This window comes from Peromyscus californicus, unplaced genomic scaffold, assembly GCF_007827085.1.
Source record: "Peromyscus californicus insignis strain IS unplaced genomic scaffold, ASM782708v3 Scaffold_16__1_contigs__length_79575227, whole genome shotgun sequence".
NCBI lineage: Eukaryota > Metazoa > Chordata > Mammalia > Rodentia > Cricetidae > Peromyscus > Peromyscus californicus.
The window spans coordinates 30,366,667-30,382,391 of record NW_026294458.1 but is presented as its reverse complement, the minus strand read 5'-3'; the positions used below and the strand labels follow the sequence as shown (position 1 = coordinate 30,382,391).

General features: G+C 43.8%; 1 protein-coding gene across 4 annotated transcripts in view; it reads left to right on the top strand.

Moving 5' to 3' along the window:
* Positions 1-9,806: 9,806 nt before the first annotated feature.
* Nectin3 (nectin cell adhesion molecule 3) overlaps positions 9,807-15,725 on the top strand; it is a 120,111-nt gene continuing 114,192 nt past the window's right edge. The window contains exon 1 of one of the 4 annotated variants that reach the window (XM_052740824.1): positions 9,807-10,039. In XM_052740824.1, coding sequence (XP_052596784.1) covers positions 9,871-10,039 — 169 coding nt within the window. In that variant the 5' untranslated portion in view covers positions 9,807-9,870. Of the gene's footprint in view, positions 10,040-11,396; positions 11,434-15,725 lie in introns of those variants that run through there. The other 3 variants (XM_052740822.1, XR_008218838.1, XM_052740823.1) reach the window with 3 other exon arrangements.

Here is a 15,725-nt window from a genome sequence, read left to right as displayed (position 1 = left end):
CTCACAATAGATTGCATAGCTTTGAGAAACTGAAGCGGAAGTTTGCTAACACAAAATTTCAGGAATTAAACTTGGCACACTGTTGAGATTTTTATCAAACAACTTGACCTAGGGCAGGAATGTTGAATGCCATTAGTGAGGGACAGCAAAGAACGTAGGCATTGCTGAGTGCATTTTTGAGAATTTTGCTATGATGTCCATTCTAGATAGGAAGGCAGACAAGCAAGAATGGGGATAAGAGCATGGAGATGCATTAGAAGACAAAGTCTGGAAGATTAAGAGCAATTCAACATTGATAATTGACAGGAAAAGAGGAGCTAAATTAGAATAAGGTCTTTAATCAGAAATTTTTACTAAGCCCAAAGGTTCACACAGTGAAAAGGTATTGAAGCACTAAAGCTAAGTAGTGCATGTAGAGGCAGAATGGGAGCGTGTCCACAGCATTCTAACAGCAGTACAGTTGTTGGATGCAGGCTGTAGAAGAGAGGTGTAGAAACAGACGCCACCCTCTTCTAGGAAGCATGAGTTGAAGGAAATGGAAAATAAACTAGAAGCTTTCTTTGATGATAGGAGACAGAAGATCTTCGATTTCTGAGCCACTGATTCATGCTTCATTTCATTTTGAAGGGAAAGACTAGTAAAGGCAACAGCGTGAGGATGTTTGTTCCTAGTGGCATGACGGCCCTCAAGGGACCAAAGATGAAGATGACTTAGAGTATGCTGATGGGTGGACATGGCTCGGAACAAGCTGAAGGCTCTGCCTTTTTGAACGCTGTTCAAAGGGATCAAAAGAGTTGGAAGGTACAGTAGTAATGTTACTACTGATACAATGACTTTCAAAAATGAATTACAGTTTTGCAGGCTAGTTCAACAGGGGGTCATACATGGCTAAAATCAAGGTGGGTAGGGCTGTATTTCTTTTGGGTGGCCCCAGGAATAATGCCTGTTTTGTCTTTTCAGTCTCCTAGATAGGGCACTTATTTCTTGGTGCATATTCTCTTCCCTCTGTCTTCAAAGTCAGGACACAATCTCTCTGTGACCATTCTAAGCCATCATTTTCTGTCTCTTGTCGTCTGTCTTCCTTGACTTTTAAGGACCTTTGTGATTATAGAGTACCTACCTGGATAATGCAGGGGCACCTCACCATTTGTAAAGTCAGCCAGTAGTAACTTGAATTCCATCCACAGACCTTTCACCTTGGCTGTGTAGCCTGATGTGTTTCTAGGTTTGGGAGACTGTCACATAAACATCTGCAAACTACCTGAAGTGAACTGATGAGGTTTGTAAATCGCAAAGATAAAGATGCATACTATTATTAATAATAATAGGTAGAGTTTGTCAGGACAGTTTTCAAGATTTGAATGGCATCGTTGGAACAGAAACCTGATCAGAACTGCTTCTGGTTAGCTGTGACCAACAAGGAATCCCCAAGTTTATGTTTAAAATACCTCAGTGGCTAATATAACTCAACCTCAGTCAGAACTAATGTCTCTTGGGTTTTATTTCAGTCCAGTTCTTAAGTTGCTACACCAACTAAAGCAGCTTTAATACTCGCAGAAATGAATAATCGTTTTTCCTTAATTTCATAGGAGGAAACTAAAGAGAATTAGTAACTGACCAAAGATCACAAAGTGGCAGGCCATGAACTGAATCCCTTGCAGCAATGCGCTTTTGATATCAATTACAATTATGTGCCCTTATGTGCGTATTTCTGGGTTGGTGTACATGAAATCACTGATGAGTATCATTATGAATTAGCTATCAAAGGACAATTTGTAAACAATGCTTCAGCTTGGGCAGGAACTAGTGAATCCCCAAGGGAGAGCAAAGTGACTTTTCATTCCATAGCCTATATGGATGGAGGATGACCATGGGCTCTGTTAGTTCAGCATGACTGACACACAACAGCAAAAATCACCCTACAGGTCTAGTCTCTCTCTTTTCCCATTGCATTGAGAAAACACCTATGGATTATTGGCAGTTGGAAAGAAACTGGGCAATATGTGAGAGAGCTAATGAAGACTTAAAAGTAATACACTTTACCTTAAAACTGCCTCATAGTCCATGAAGTCATCCATTGTATGGCTGCAGCTTTTGTAGTTTCTGCCTCTCCAGATTTTCTGATACAGTGAGGTCACTGGTCTTTAACCACCCCCCACCTTTACACACATTTTCTTACTGGCTTTCAGTGCTTCCCCTTTTCTTCTTCCCCTCCCCCACCATCTCTCTCTGTCCTGTTGCTTGTTTCTCTCCACTGTCTATATATTATTTCCTACCTCTTCATATCCTATTCCAGCCTCTATGGAGATCCAGAACTTTGTTTTAAAACCCTAAAGTTTTCCCTCAATTATTTGTTTTGAGACAGGGCGCCTCTCCCTCCCTCCGTCGCCCCTCCCTCCACCCAGCCAGTAGACCATGCTGACCTCACATTCACCGAGATCCACCTGCCTCCCAAGCGTTGAGATTAAAGGCCTGTGCTTCCACACCTGTCTTAATTAAACTGCTCTTTGTTTCATCCCCGTGAAGTTCATTCCCTCCCTGCTCCTCAGAAGTCCCTTGCTAAATCCCCACTTGCAATTTCCCCCAGATCTCCTGATGTCCCATTTATCTTCGCCTTGCCAAATTTCTCTGATTTCCTTAACAAATATAATCTTGTCATTCTTTTACTCAAAATTCTTAAATTGTCCCCATGGTCTCAGATAAAATCCAATCTTCTTTTCAAAATTTGGAAAATCTTAGTCAGATGTGTTGGCTCAGGTCATCACTCTTGGGTCAGGATTGCCAAGACTATGGGTCCAGCCTGGGCTACAGGGTGAGACCCAGTCTTAAAATATCCCAACCTGGGTTGGGGATTTAGCTCAGTGGTAGAGCGCTTGCTACCTGGGTTCAGTCCTCAGCTCAAAAAAAAAAAAAAAAAAAAAAAAAAAAAATCCCAACCCAAACCAAGCAGAAATCTCTGCCAACCTCAGTTCATTTTCATCTTTAGTCTTATGTTCCTTATATGCTACCCTCTAGCAGCACAGAAATGCTTGTTGGTTTCCTGAACATATGACATGCTGTGTGTCTGTAACTCCCCATTCCCACTCTTTGCTTCCTTTCTCTTACCTTTGTGGCAAATTCCTGGCCACACTTTAAGACTGTCCAAACACTGTGTTTCCTGGGAAGCTTTCCCAGTCTTTTTAAGGTAGAACATAACACGAATCCTAAATGGTGTTATAATAAAACCCCAGAGCCAGATATTGAGGTAAACGCTGAAAGATCAGAGAGACAAAGGAACAAGCCACTCGAGAAACTTCTTACCACTAATGAATCCTCCAGCTGATTGGGACTTTGAGATCCTATCTCCACGAATCCTCTGACTGAAAGCCTCTCAAGTCCTCGGCGGAAAGGCGCGTTCTTCAACTGTAAAGCTCTAGTTCCTGTCTCCTCATGCCTTACGTGCCTTTCTCCGCACAGCCATTTTACTTCCTTCCTTGTGCTGAGATTAATGGTGTATGTGCTTCCCAAATACTGGTAGCAAAGACATGAGATCTTAAATGCTGGGATTAAAGGCATGTGACTCCCAAGTACTGGGATTAAAGGTGTGTGCCACCACTCCCAGGCTGTTTCTCTCCTAGACTGAATCAATCTCGTGTAGTCCAGGGTGGCTTTGAACTCACAGAGATCCAGATGAATCTCTGCCTCCTGAGTGCTAGGATTAAATGTGTGTACCACCACTGCCTTGTCTCTATGTTTAATCTAGTGGCTGACTCTGTCCTCTGATCCTCAGGCAAGCTTTGATACACATTATATCACCACAGTAGAACTTTGCCTTCCTTCTCTGTTTCCTTTATATTATGGATCTTTAAGTGAAAACTATCATTAGTGTTAGGGCAGGTTCAATTATATCTGTTAATCCAACCTATTTTGTTATTTAACAAATCAATCTTGTGGCATTGCTCCTCTTTCTGCCTGAATATATCTCCTTTCAAGCCATATTCTTTGGAATGCTAGCATTACTACAGAAGAGAAGCAAAGTATAACTATGGTTTACCAGTAGTCAGATGTATGAAATGAATGTTTGCAGTCATTGTTAGCTTGAGAGATCCAACTGTTTTCCAAACAATCTAGTATTTCCATAATGAGTTGTAAATATGGTCAAGATGTATAAATGAAATAAATCAGACACATAAAATGAGAGGTGTGCACTTGATTTTTAACATATCTGGATAAAAAACAGAAGAACTAAGACCTACGTGTATATCATAGTATCAACATCATTTCACTGCTTTCAAGATCATCTCTGATAAATGTAGTATACTGCAAGGAAATAGAAACAGTTTTGCTCTTTTGACTTGTGGCTTCTATTTACAGCTATTGGTTTATTGATGAATTAATGTTGGCTCTGCGATGTTCAAACAGTTTTTTGTAGAGAAAAACAACTGTTATAAGTTAAGATGTGAAGAAATAATCACAGAAAAACTGAGTGTCACTTGGAGTCTAATAACAGAGGCAGAAACTATTTAACTGAAAGGAATTAATAGAGGAAAATGTTGCACAGAGGGAAATGTTGCTTGAAGGAGTCTCAAGGTTAGAAAGGGGGACGTGGAATCTCCTAAAGACAGGACTTATCTACTAGGAAGGAAGTTATTATTGCCTTTAGAGTCCTGGGAACAAAGGAGGAAGTCTGGGTTATCAGCACTCTGGAAGTCCAGAGAAGAGATGCTGAGCTCAGGACTGGTCCTCTGAGAAATGGGAACAGCTCGGCAGGGGGCTGGTATCTTTGAAAGGTTGTGAAGAGTCTGTTATTTAGAGTGTGAAAATGAAAGTCTGGAAGCAAGTCTAAAGATAAGAATGACAGTGTATAACCACCAAGGTGATCCTGTTAGGGGCAAGAAATGAATGCCAAGAAACAATCCAGTGACTTAGTGGTAGAACCTATGAGAAAGCCCATTGGTAAAGGAGCCATGTAGACTGCAGAACCCCAGCCCCAGCATGACAGCCCTAAAGTGCAGAATTGTGTGAATATACAGTGGAGAGACAATGGTTGAAAAGACAGCACCAGAGCTGGTTCAGTAAATCAAGCGCTTGCCGGGCATACATGAGGACCTGAGTCTAGATCTCCATGACCCACACCGAAAAGCCAAGAACCAAACCTTTTCTCCCAGTGCTAGAGGAGCAGACACAGAAGGACAGAAGGATTCCTAGAGCTCCCTGGTTAGACCATTTAGCTTATTAGATGAGTTCCAGTTTAGCGAGAGGTCCTGTCTCAAATCATAAGTATTGAGGAACATATCCAATATTGACCTCTGCTTCCACATGCATGTGCATACATGCATATACTCACCCCTAATACAACACACACACACACACAAACACACACACACACACACACACACACACACACACACACACACACACACACTAAATAAAAATAAAAGCATCACTAATGGCAGTTAAATCAAAGTCTTAAGCAATGGTCAGAATAATCATTTTCTAGCTTAAATATACAACATGATCAATAAATACATGCTAAAGTCTTGAAAAAAATTAATGTACTTCTATTGAATTTTTAACCATTATACAGGAACTTGAGTATGTTACACTATGTTATTATAGCTATCATTTAAACATCCAATCTGGAATCTGTATGGTACTTTTTTTGAAGTGCTTCTATATTAGTGAAAAAGTAGGAAGGAACCTGTGTGTTCTTATAGAACTTTCACTTTAAGGGGAAAAGATGATAGACATGTCTAGAGAAAATAAACTGGATTAAGTACATGGAATGATGTGGAGGTAGTTCTCACCCAGGTGGTCCTTGACGAGCTCAATGATAAAGTGAAATTTGAGCAAACACCCAAAGGAAATGAGAGGGAGAACAAAACAATGATCTTTTTAGTAAGAAGAATTGCATTTGATGAAAACATGACCTTGAAACTTCTCAAAGTGGTGGACTCCTTTGTGGGCTTGTAGCTTGTTTGCAATCACTTGCATAATTCCTTTTCAGAACCCTGGAAGTCTAAGTGGCTCCATCACCTAGAGTGTTATGTATGCTACCTAAGTTCAAACATTCTATAAGCCATTGTTCTTCTCCTCCATTAAGGAAAAGTTATGCTTTGTCACATGGGTTAAACTTCCTGATGATAGGGACACTTAGTTAATGCATACACTGTCCAACCTGTTCTACAAAGGACTTAGTTGGTCACTGAGTTTTACTAGTCTGAAACTTTTGAACCAATTTAAAATCCCCAGCACTGCTCATAATTACTTCATTGTTCACACAACAATCTTTGTTTTTTAGTTAAGAGTTAATGAACTCCGATAATTGGCAAATGGTCTTTAAAACTAAAAGTAGGATCAAACCCCATATACCTCACGTGAAACAATGAAACTACTGTTGATGTTAGAATTGTGTTACTTTTTCTTCAGATGTTTTTCCTAACATGTAAATATATATTTCAATATACAACGAGGCCAAAATTTTTTTTTTTTTTTTTTGGTTTTTCGAGACAGGGTTTCTCTGTGTAGCTTTGCGCCTTTCCTGGAACTCACTTGGTAGTCCAGGCTGGCCTCGAACTCACAGCGATCCACCTGGCTCTGCCTCCCGAGTGCTGGGATTAAAGGCGTGCGCCACCACCGCCCGGCAGAGGCCAAAAATTTTAATGAATTAGTTAGAGTTATTTTTTCAATCATATTCTTTTTTTTTTTTTTTTTTTTTTTTTTTTTTTTTGGTTTTTCGAGACAGGGTTTCCCTGTGTAGCTTTGCGCCTTTCCTGGAACTCACTTGGTAGCCCAGGCTGGCCTCGAACTCACAGAGATCCGCCTGGCTCTGCCTCCCGAGTGCTGGGATTAAAGGCGTGCGCCACCACCGCCCGGCTCAATCATATTCTTAATGTGAGTTTATCTGTAAAAGATAACTCAGATTTTTATAAAGTCCAGTAATGGTCTAATTCTAGTCTTTGGGGGATATAAAGTTTTACTATGAAATGTAAAATCTTTGTGTGTGTGTGTGTGTGTGTGTGTGTGTGTGTGTGCCTAGTAATAATTTCCATCAGGAAAACTAGAGCTTGGTAAGGAGAATATAATCTCAGACTGGACATTTAGAAAGCAGAAAATCATATTGCCTAAGTGCATTTTTTACTTAAAAGGGTATCCTGAGGACTCGGTGGTGCCCATTGGAAGGCAAGAAGGCAGTTCTGGCAGAAATAGACCTGCACATGTCTGGCAGGGTTTGCAGAGCACTTAACCTCTGCCTAGGTTCCTCTAGCTGTCAAGTCGGGATAATAGTAATTGCCACCTTCCATGTGATATGATCATGAGCTTTGACATCTCTGGCTGAAGATGCCACAGCAACACAAATTATTATTATTAGAACATAATGCATGTATTCACATAAAACACCAGCACAATGTTCTTTTTACTCTTTATATTACGTCTATAAGTGCTGTTCTTCCACATTCTTGCTTCATTTTAGGTGAGAGAATATGATCACAGCAAGCCACTGTTCACTGTCTCCATATATGGAGGAAATAGTTTAGAAGTTCCAGATCATCCTTTTGAGATATCCTCAACCTGTTAATTTCTTATGGTCCTTGCCGCAAATTGCACAATAGCCCCTGAATTAAGCCTTTGGCACCTTTAAAAATGTTAGCTAAATTACTTTTCCTGGAATCTGGAACCATCAGGGAAAGTCTGGGGAAATGAAATTGGCTAACGATATTAAAATTTTGGTTGTTTAACATTTAACTGAATCGCAACAACGTGTTAAAGTGCTATCTAAACAGATAATTAGCTAGTAGTTGCAGCAGTGGGCTCCGTCTAAATTTAGCAGTGAAATTAGATTTAGGGGATGTGAAAATAGGGAAGAAATGTTCTCAAGGGAAACAGTGGTGTCAGCACAGCTGAGGAATGTCACAATAGCTACATTTTGTCAATTATGAGCATCATCAGGGGAACTCCCCAGCAATGCGGGGCAAGGTTTATTCATAAGTGAACCTTGAGGATAGGCGATAGAAAGCAAAGACTGGGGCAGACAGATGGGAGGAGAAAGAAGGGGGAGCGGGTGGTGGTAATGAATAGAAGTAGTCCCAGTGCTGGGAGACAGGACAGGAGACAGGTGAGGAGAAAGATGAGAGGGGAGAGAAAGAGAGAGACACACCGAGAGACCGACTGGGTAGGAGGCTGTGTGGTCTTGGAGGTGAGTAAAACATCATAAATCAGTGTGTGAAGGTGGAGCGATCCCGGTGATTCAAAGTCTGAGCACAGCGTGCTCTTGGGCACAAGGCAAGCTTTAGTTTAGCTGCCACAGGCTCATCTCTGGGTGGCTGATCTTATTCTTATTAGAGCACATCTGTAGCTATCTGATGGAGACTGCAGGATCTACGTAAAATTAATGGTGTCAGGCCTTAGGACGGTGTCCTCCGCTTTCACTGGCCCCGCAGTAAGCCCAAACTGTCCATCCTCTCCCTTCCCCCTACAGAGCTACAGTGGCTGGGGCTTCAAGGTCAAGTCACTTTGGCTGTGTGTGGTGGATGGACGAGGAGAGCAGGCAGACAACCATTTGGGGTTGAGGGAGGGCTGTGATGAATCACAGACGCTCCTCTTATGGGCAAATGTGTAATACTTCCCGAGGTCACTTTTCTGCGAAGAGCTCGAAGAGAAACAAGCAAGAAATAAAATGACACGTGCGAACATGCAAACGATCAAAGGGGAAAAAAAAAAAAAAAAACACGACCGCACTCGAAGTGCTGCTCCTTTCTTTGGGAGGGCGGTTTGGTGGAAGGGTCAGCGGAGCTGGCGGAGGACACTAGGGCCCTCCCACCCCCAGGAAGGTTTGCTCTTTAGCTTTTGCTTCTCTCGGGCCGACGGGTTGTCCACTTTCTTGCGCTAGGCGACCGGCAACAGGAGGCCATGGATTTCTCCCATCCGAAGGCTTCGAGTGCCCTAACGCAGGCCCGGGACAGCGGAGAGCGGGGATGCCCCGGGGGAGGAGGAAGGAGTGGAGAGAGAGTGTCTCCTTTCAGTCCCCGTGCCCGGGTGAAGAAGGGAGAGAAGGCTGGTCCAGCGGGCAGCAGCATCCAGCTTCCCAAACAGGCACCTCCCGCTCCGGCCGCCGGAGAGAGCGGGCATCCGAACCCTGCCTCCCCCGCACGCCCCCTGGTTCGTCCCTGGTCCCTTTGAGGGACCGCACCCCTCGGGAGAAGAAGAGAGGCAGGACTGGGAGTCCCGAAAGCCCTCCGCCTGGGTGAGCCTCGGTGTGCCCCGGCGGCCCCCGGCCCCCGCGAGGGGCGGAGTGGGCGAGACCATCTCAAGCGCCGCGAAGGGGGGAGACGAGGCGGGGCCGAGGGGCGGGGCCGCCTACCCTGGTCCAGATCGCACTGCCTCGGGAGAAGCCCGGTTTTCCAAGTGGATGAAGTTTCGGTTTTTTTTTTTTTTTTTGCAAGGGGAGGAGCGTGAGGGGAGCGGGGGGTGGGTGGGAGGGGACTCGGCGAGCGGCTGGGCGTCCCGGCAGCCGGGCGGCGGGGAGGGCGGGCTCGTCCCGGCGGTGAGGGTCGGCGGCTTCCTCCCCCCCCTCCCCGCAGGGCGGGGTGGTGCGTTCCGAGTTCCCAGGAGTTCGCGGCGGGCGGGGACCGCGGGGAGGGGAGTGGCGGCGGCGGCGGCGGCGGGCGGCTCCCGCTTCAGCCTCGGCAGTGGCGTCGGCGACGACGGCGGAGTCGAGGCGGCCGCGAGCGCTCGGCCGAGTGGCGGCGGGCGGCGACGGCGCAGGAGCCGGGGGTTGAGGACACGCGCGCTGGCCCTTCCGCGCCGCGGCCGCCGCCGCCGCCGCCGCCGCCACCCAGAGCCTAAGGCGCCGGGGCGCGGGCGAGCGGGTGGGCCGGGGCAGGGGCGGGCATGGCGCGGACCCCGGGCCCGGCCCCGTTGTGTCCCGGAGGCGGCAAAGCACAACTTTCCTCGGCTTCCCCTCCCGCGGCCGGGCTGCTGCTGCTGCTGCCGCCGGCCCCGACGCCGCCGCCGCTGCTGCTGCTGCTCATTCCCCTGCTGCTCTTCTCCCGGCTCTGTGGTAGGTGAAGCGGGTGGGCGCGGGGGCAGGGGGAGACCGACGCGGCGGGGCGGGCGCGGGCCGCTCGTCCCGGCGGCGAGGCGAGGCGAGGCGAGGCGAGGCGAGGCCGGGCGGTTGTTCTGGGCGGTTGGCTGCGCGAGCGAGCGGCCGCCGCGGACTTTGCCTGGAAACTTTTCGCCGCGCCCCGGGCGAGGCCCGGGAAAGGCAGGGAGAGCGAACGAGGCGCCGGCCGCTGGCTTCCCGCCCCCCACCCCCCGAGGCCCGCGCGGGTCGTGGCGCTGGGCGCCTCCACCTCCCCCCCCTCCCCACCGCCACCCGGGGCGGGCGGTGGAAGCTCGGGGCGCGCAGACCCGCGCTGCCCGGGAACCGTTACTTCCGAGCTGGTGCGCCCGCCGAGGAAGCGGAGAGCGCGGACTTGTCTGGGCTGAGGTTAAGGATGCCGGGATGCACGTTGCCGCCGCCGCCTCCTTTCTCCCTGATGAAACTTGAGCTGCGAGTCCGGAAACCCTTCGGACACTAGCCCGGGAGCACTGTTGAAGCGTTTGGGTCCACGCCTCCCGGCCTCCCGGAGAAGGCACCATCTTAAAACCCACCCTGCGGCAGCATCCCCCCTCCAGCCCCATTTGTACCCTGGCAACCTTTGGATCTTGGGGCTGAGCCCAAGACACACGCTGCCTTCCAGTTGTTGGACGTCCTTCACGCTACCCCTGCTTGTTTTAGAAAACCTTGTTCTCGGGGACCCAAGATTTACCTTGTAAAGACGTATTTCATCTGCTGTTCCCCCGGCTGTTGAAACAAGTAGCCCGGGTTTCTCCCGCGTGTCTTTTTTTTTTTTTACTCCAGGTTTAGGAGCTAGTCTCTTTGTAAGTTCTGATCCTGGGATCTGAGACTAGTTTAGAGACCTACTTTTTAAGAATGGTGAAAAAAAAATGGATAAATTCACTTTTCATGCAAGGGAGGTGAACGTGATAATCAGTGGATGGCACTGATTGGTGAAAGAAAGCCACCAGTTTTAGGAGATTAAATGTCTGGGTTTATCAGAATACTGCAAGATGTCGTTCATTGAAGGATTGCTGATGGGAAAGGTGGAGGAATAAAACTTAGATTGCTCAGACACCGGTTCTCAGTGCATCATTAAATCTTACAGCTGATGTTCTACCAGTATTTATTAAAAAGGAGAGATACGTACCCATTTCTTTAGATACATACACATTTCTGTACTGTGATGCAGAGGAAAGAAAATCCTGTTATTGGTAGGTGAGTCAGGGTGGTTGGTTCTGAGGGAGACGAGATTATGTTGAGATTGAGTGCCACTTACAGACTGAGAATCTCAGTGCATTTCCAGTGCTGTAAGGCAAGTTTTCTGATCTACATGGAATGCAGTGTGATACATGGTATGCTATCTGATCCACAGTTTGCATAGCCCTACTCTCCAGATGTTTGGTTCTAAGCCACAGTTCTTAGCCCTGTTACCTCCTTTTACGTTAATGTGAGAGTCTAGATTAAATTTGTATGTTGTGTTATGCGCCGTTAAGGGGGGCTGTAGATGGTGCTTACGATTTCACTTCCAAGATACCTGGAAGTGGGAGGTGATACAAGCATTTTACTGCCAGGACTTCCTTGTGGTAAGTACTGAAGGAGTATTGGTAGATCTAGAGGGCTTTTTGTCTAGACAAAACCCAGTGGGATTCTGAAACTATGTAAAAGTTGATACCGAAAATGGAGTTCATGTTGGTAATTTCATAGTGGCAGTGGGTTGTTGATTAGTTTGGGAACAAATATTAGTTTTTACCTAGAAGAAGGAAATAAGTTTTAAGAAGATCTTGTATAGTGTTCTACTGGAGAAGGATGATCAGTTGCTTTAGAGCCCAGTAAACTAAGCAGTGTAGGGAAGTGTCCTGTAATACAGAGGAGGTGTAAATTGGAGTTTTTAGTGTCAGCTCTGCTTGCTGCTGTGGACATAGACAGTAGCTATGTTAATATGTGCCGTTGATTTAAAGGGCTGACTTTTGGGGCTTGTGTTATAATACCCTAATTTGTGAGCCCCATGACACTTAAAAAAATCAGCCTTTATTTTAGAATACAGTCTTTGAATAGGGCACAGTTGTCTTGACTTAGGGATGCTAATGAGTATAGAAACAGGATTTTCTTCATGTAAGCGTCCCCCCTTCCACAACCTGTTGATCTGTGAATGATAGTAATACTGACATTCCATAGTCCTTACAAGGTTTGGCTCATACTTACTCTTTGATTGAGTTGACTCAGTTTTAGAGTTGGAAGATTTTTAGACTTTTGAAAGATGACCCTACCTGATTGTTAATCAGAATGCTGTGCTTGTTTTATCGTTTGCAGTTTTGTTTTTTCTTTTTATAAATTTGTTTTGATCAGTTGTTTACGTTTAGCACTGCAGTAACTATTGTGGTTAGCATCATCATGTTAATTTGACTGTTGAAAATATCCCTCATCACTGGTAGACCTTATATTTATATATACACCGGAGGAGTTGCTATGTGTTTAGGCACTGTACACTATCTTATTTGAATTTGAAGAATTAAACTTTCTCTCTCCAGAGGTGGAGAGCCAGGGTCTCCTGTGTAGTTGAAATTGACCTCAATTCCTGAGCCGCTTCTTTTACCCTCCTCTGAGATTATAAGTATGCAAACCCGTTTGTGATTTGAGAGCTGAATGTTTAAAATGAGAGTTTGAGGTGGAGAAACTGCCAGTTTTTTAAAGTCCAAGACATTTCTAGTTATAAGGTCTAAGGGACCAAGTTTATATGATATTTGATTCAACAAGCCTAATTTCTTTAATTCTGAAATTCCATATTCCTTTGTGATGATAATTACCAATTGATAAGTTATGTACCTCCCTTTTTCTTCCTACATTTTTCCTGAGAAGTTGAGAATATTGGGTTAGTAGGAAGGTGACATTGAAGAATTAGAAGATGGGAATTTTGACCCTTCTAGGGCCCTGTTTGTCTTTGGGATTCGGCCACAATGCCTCTGCCTTGAGACCAAGCCTTTATCTTATGATAAATGTTTAGACAATGGTTGAAAACAAGCTATCATATAATGCAAATTTTTAAAAACACTTGAAATAGTTTTAGGTGCTTTATAAACACTTGGGCACACACACTGGCAGTGTCTTGTCCTCAATATGCTTGCAGGGTTCTGACAGACAGAGAGGAAGGAGATGATTCCAGGACAGTGTTTCTGTAGAATGGATATGCTATCCCATGAGTTTTTTGGGATAGGAGAACATAATTTATTAGGTAAACAGACGTAAATGAGGAAAAAATTCACTCTGTAAGTGTGAATGGGTGTATGTTTATGGGTGTGTGCGTATTTGTCTAGAGTTGGAATCCAGGGAATAAGCAAGTACGTTTCCCACTGAACTTTAAAAATCCTTACTTTAAAAATAACTTAAAAATCAATTGAGTCAGATCTTCTTGAGATTAGACAGTTTAATGATATAAGACGTCTGTTTCTCTCTCTCTCACTCACTGCAATTTATGGTTTAATCACTAAAAAGTCAGTCTGGTTCGGAATGAAGACTGCCACTTAGTCAAAGTGAATCACTGGCAGGGTACTTATATCATCTTACTAATAGGGTTCTTAGGCTATTAAATGAAAGAATAAACTAAAATGCTTAGAGTACATGGGTGTGGTAGCTCCTGCGTGCAAACTTTTATTACAGTGTACATTATAAACTGTCGATTCTGGCGTAGGTGACTCTTAATCCTAAATAGTTGAGTTTTCTAGTTAATTGACACTTGCATGTTCATGACTGGGTAACATAATCAGTACTCCAGAAATATTTATTAGATATACTTTCTATAAAGAGTTAGCTATTTCAGCACATAGCCAAATTAAATGTGTGTTAGTGTGGAAACTACTTGACTCCTCTATCAGCGATGTTGAGTATGTTTTTAAGATGTGGGAGTTTTTCATAGAGTCACTTAGAAGATTAGTGATTATATGGAACACGTGGGACTGGAGAACGAAAGGGAGACAGAATTTGGACTCTACTTTTTCTCCATACCATCATGTTAGGGTCTTATGAGATTGTAAACGTGAATTATTGGAACATCGACCTAATTTAGAAGCAAATGAAAGAAAAACTTGTTTCTATCTATAACATCCGAAAGAGGCATAGCTGTAGAGCTGTATGCTTGTGCTTTTATAGTGTATATTTATTAGCATGCCTTGTTTATGTATGAGAATCTTTTTTGAAATGCTTGGGATCAGGCATGTTTCAGATTTAAGATAAGAAAATTAGATTTTATCTTATATGTATGAATGATTTGCCTGCTTGTCTTCATGAATGCCACATGTGTGCCTGGTGCTCATGGAGGTCAGAAGAGGGCGTCAGGTGCCCTGGCACTGGAGATAAAGATAGTTGTGGATTTTCCCTGTGGGCGCTGGGGACTGATATTAACTACTTGAGAGTTGAGTATTGGTTATGTATACAGGTAACGTGGATAAATATCATCATGATAGGACTGAGGTTCTAAAAGTGGAATGTGCTCAAGTTTCATATATGCCTTATACCCTTAGCTTTAAGGTAATTTTATATAATATTTTCAGTAATTTTGTGCATAGTGTGGGATTTTATACTTGAGGCATCATGTGCAAAGAATTTTCTTTTTCTTTTTTTTTTGAGCATTTTGAATTGTAGCATTTTGGTTAATGGATAGGCTCAACCCATTCACATATTTACACACACACACACACACACACACACACACATACACACACACATACACACATACACACACACACACACACACACACACACACACACACACACCCCACTTGTAGCTTACTCTGGTATGCATCTTGGATCTGTATAGTGAGAGATAAAACTTTCCAGTTATCGTTAGTCATTAAAAACTAATTGAAGAGAAACTAGCTGTGATAGTCTTATTTTAAAAACAAAACAACAGTATTTTGACATTCTGTAATTTATTAAAAGTAGTAAGTGTATTTCTGTAGATTGTTGTGAATTTTCCTGTGGGCGCTGGGGACTGATATTAACTACTTGAGAGTTGAGTATTGGGTTATGCTTACAGGTAACATGGATAAATATCATCATGATAGGACTGAGGTTCTAATGTCTATTAATGTCTTCATAAAAATAGACAGTAAGGGCTATATAATTTTCAACAGGAAAGATTTAATTAATTACTATTAGTATGTAAATTGGGATTAAAATTAAATAACATTAAGACAATAATGGAATTTTAAACATTCTTTGTAGCAAGCATTCAGAAAGCACTTAACTATCCAAACACCATTAATTTGTCATACTTTCAGTTTCTTAAATATATCTTTGCTTAAAATCGCCTTTTAATTCTTAAATGCATAAACTTTCTTGAATTTCATTAAATTTGTGATTTTAATTTTTTAAAATTGCTTATTTTCTTTGTTTTGGACATAGTCTCACTGTGTAGCTGTGGCTAGCTTAGAACTCACTGTGTAGACCAGGTTGGCCTTGAACTCAAGAGAGCTCCAATGTATCTTTGCCTCACAGGTGCTGGGATTGAAGGCATGTGTCACCACACCCAGTTTATGTACTTTTTCGTGTTTATGTGTAGTATGCATGTATGTGTATGCAGGAATATATGCAGATGGGTGTGTATATGGAGACCAGAGATAGAGATTGGCAACCTTCGTCTGTTTTCTAC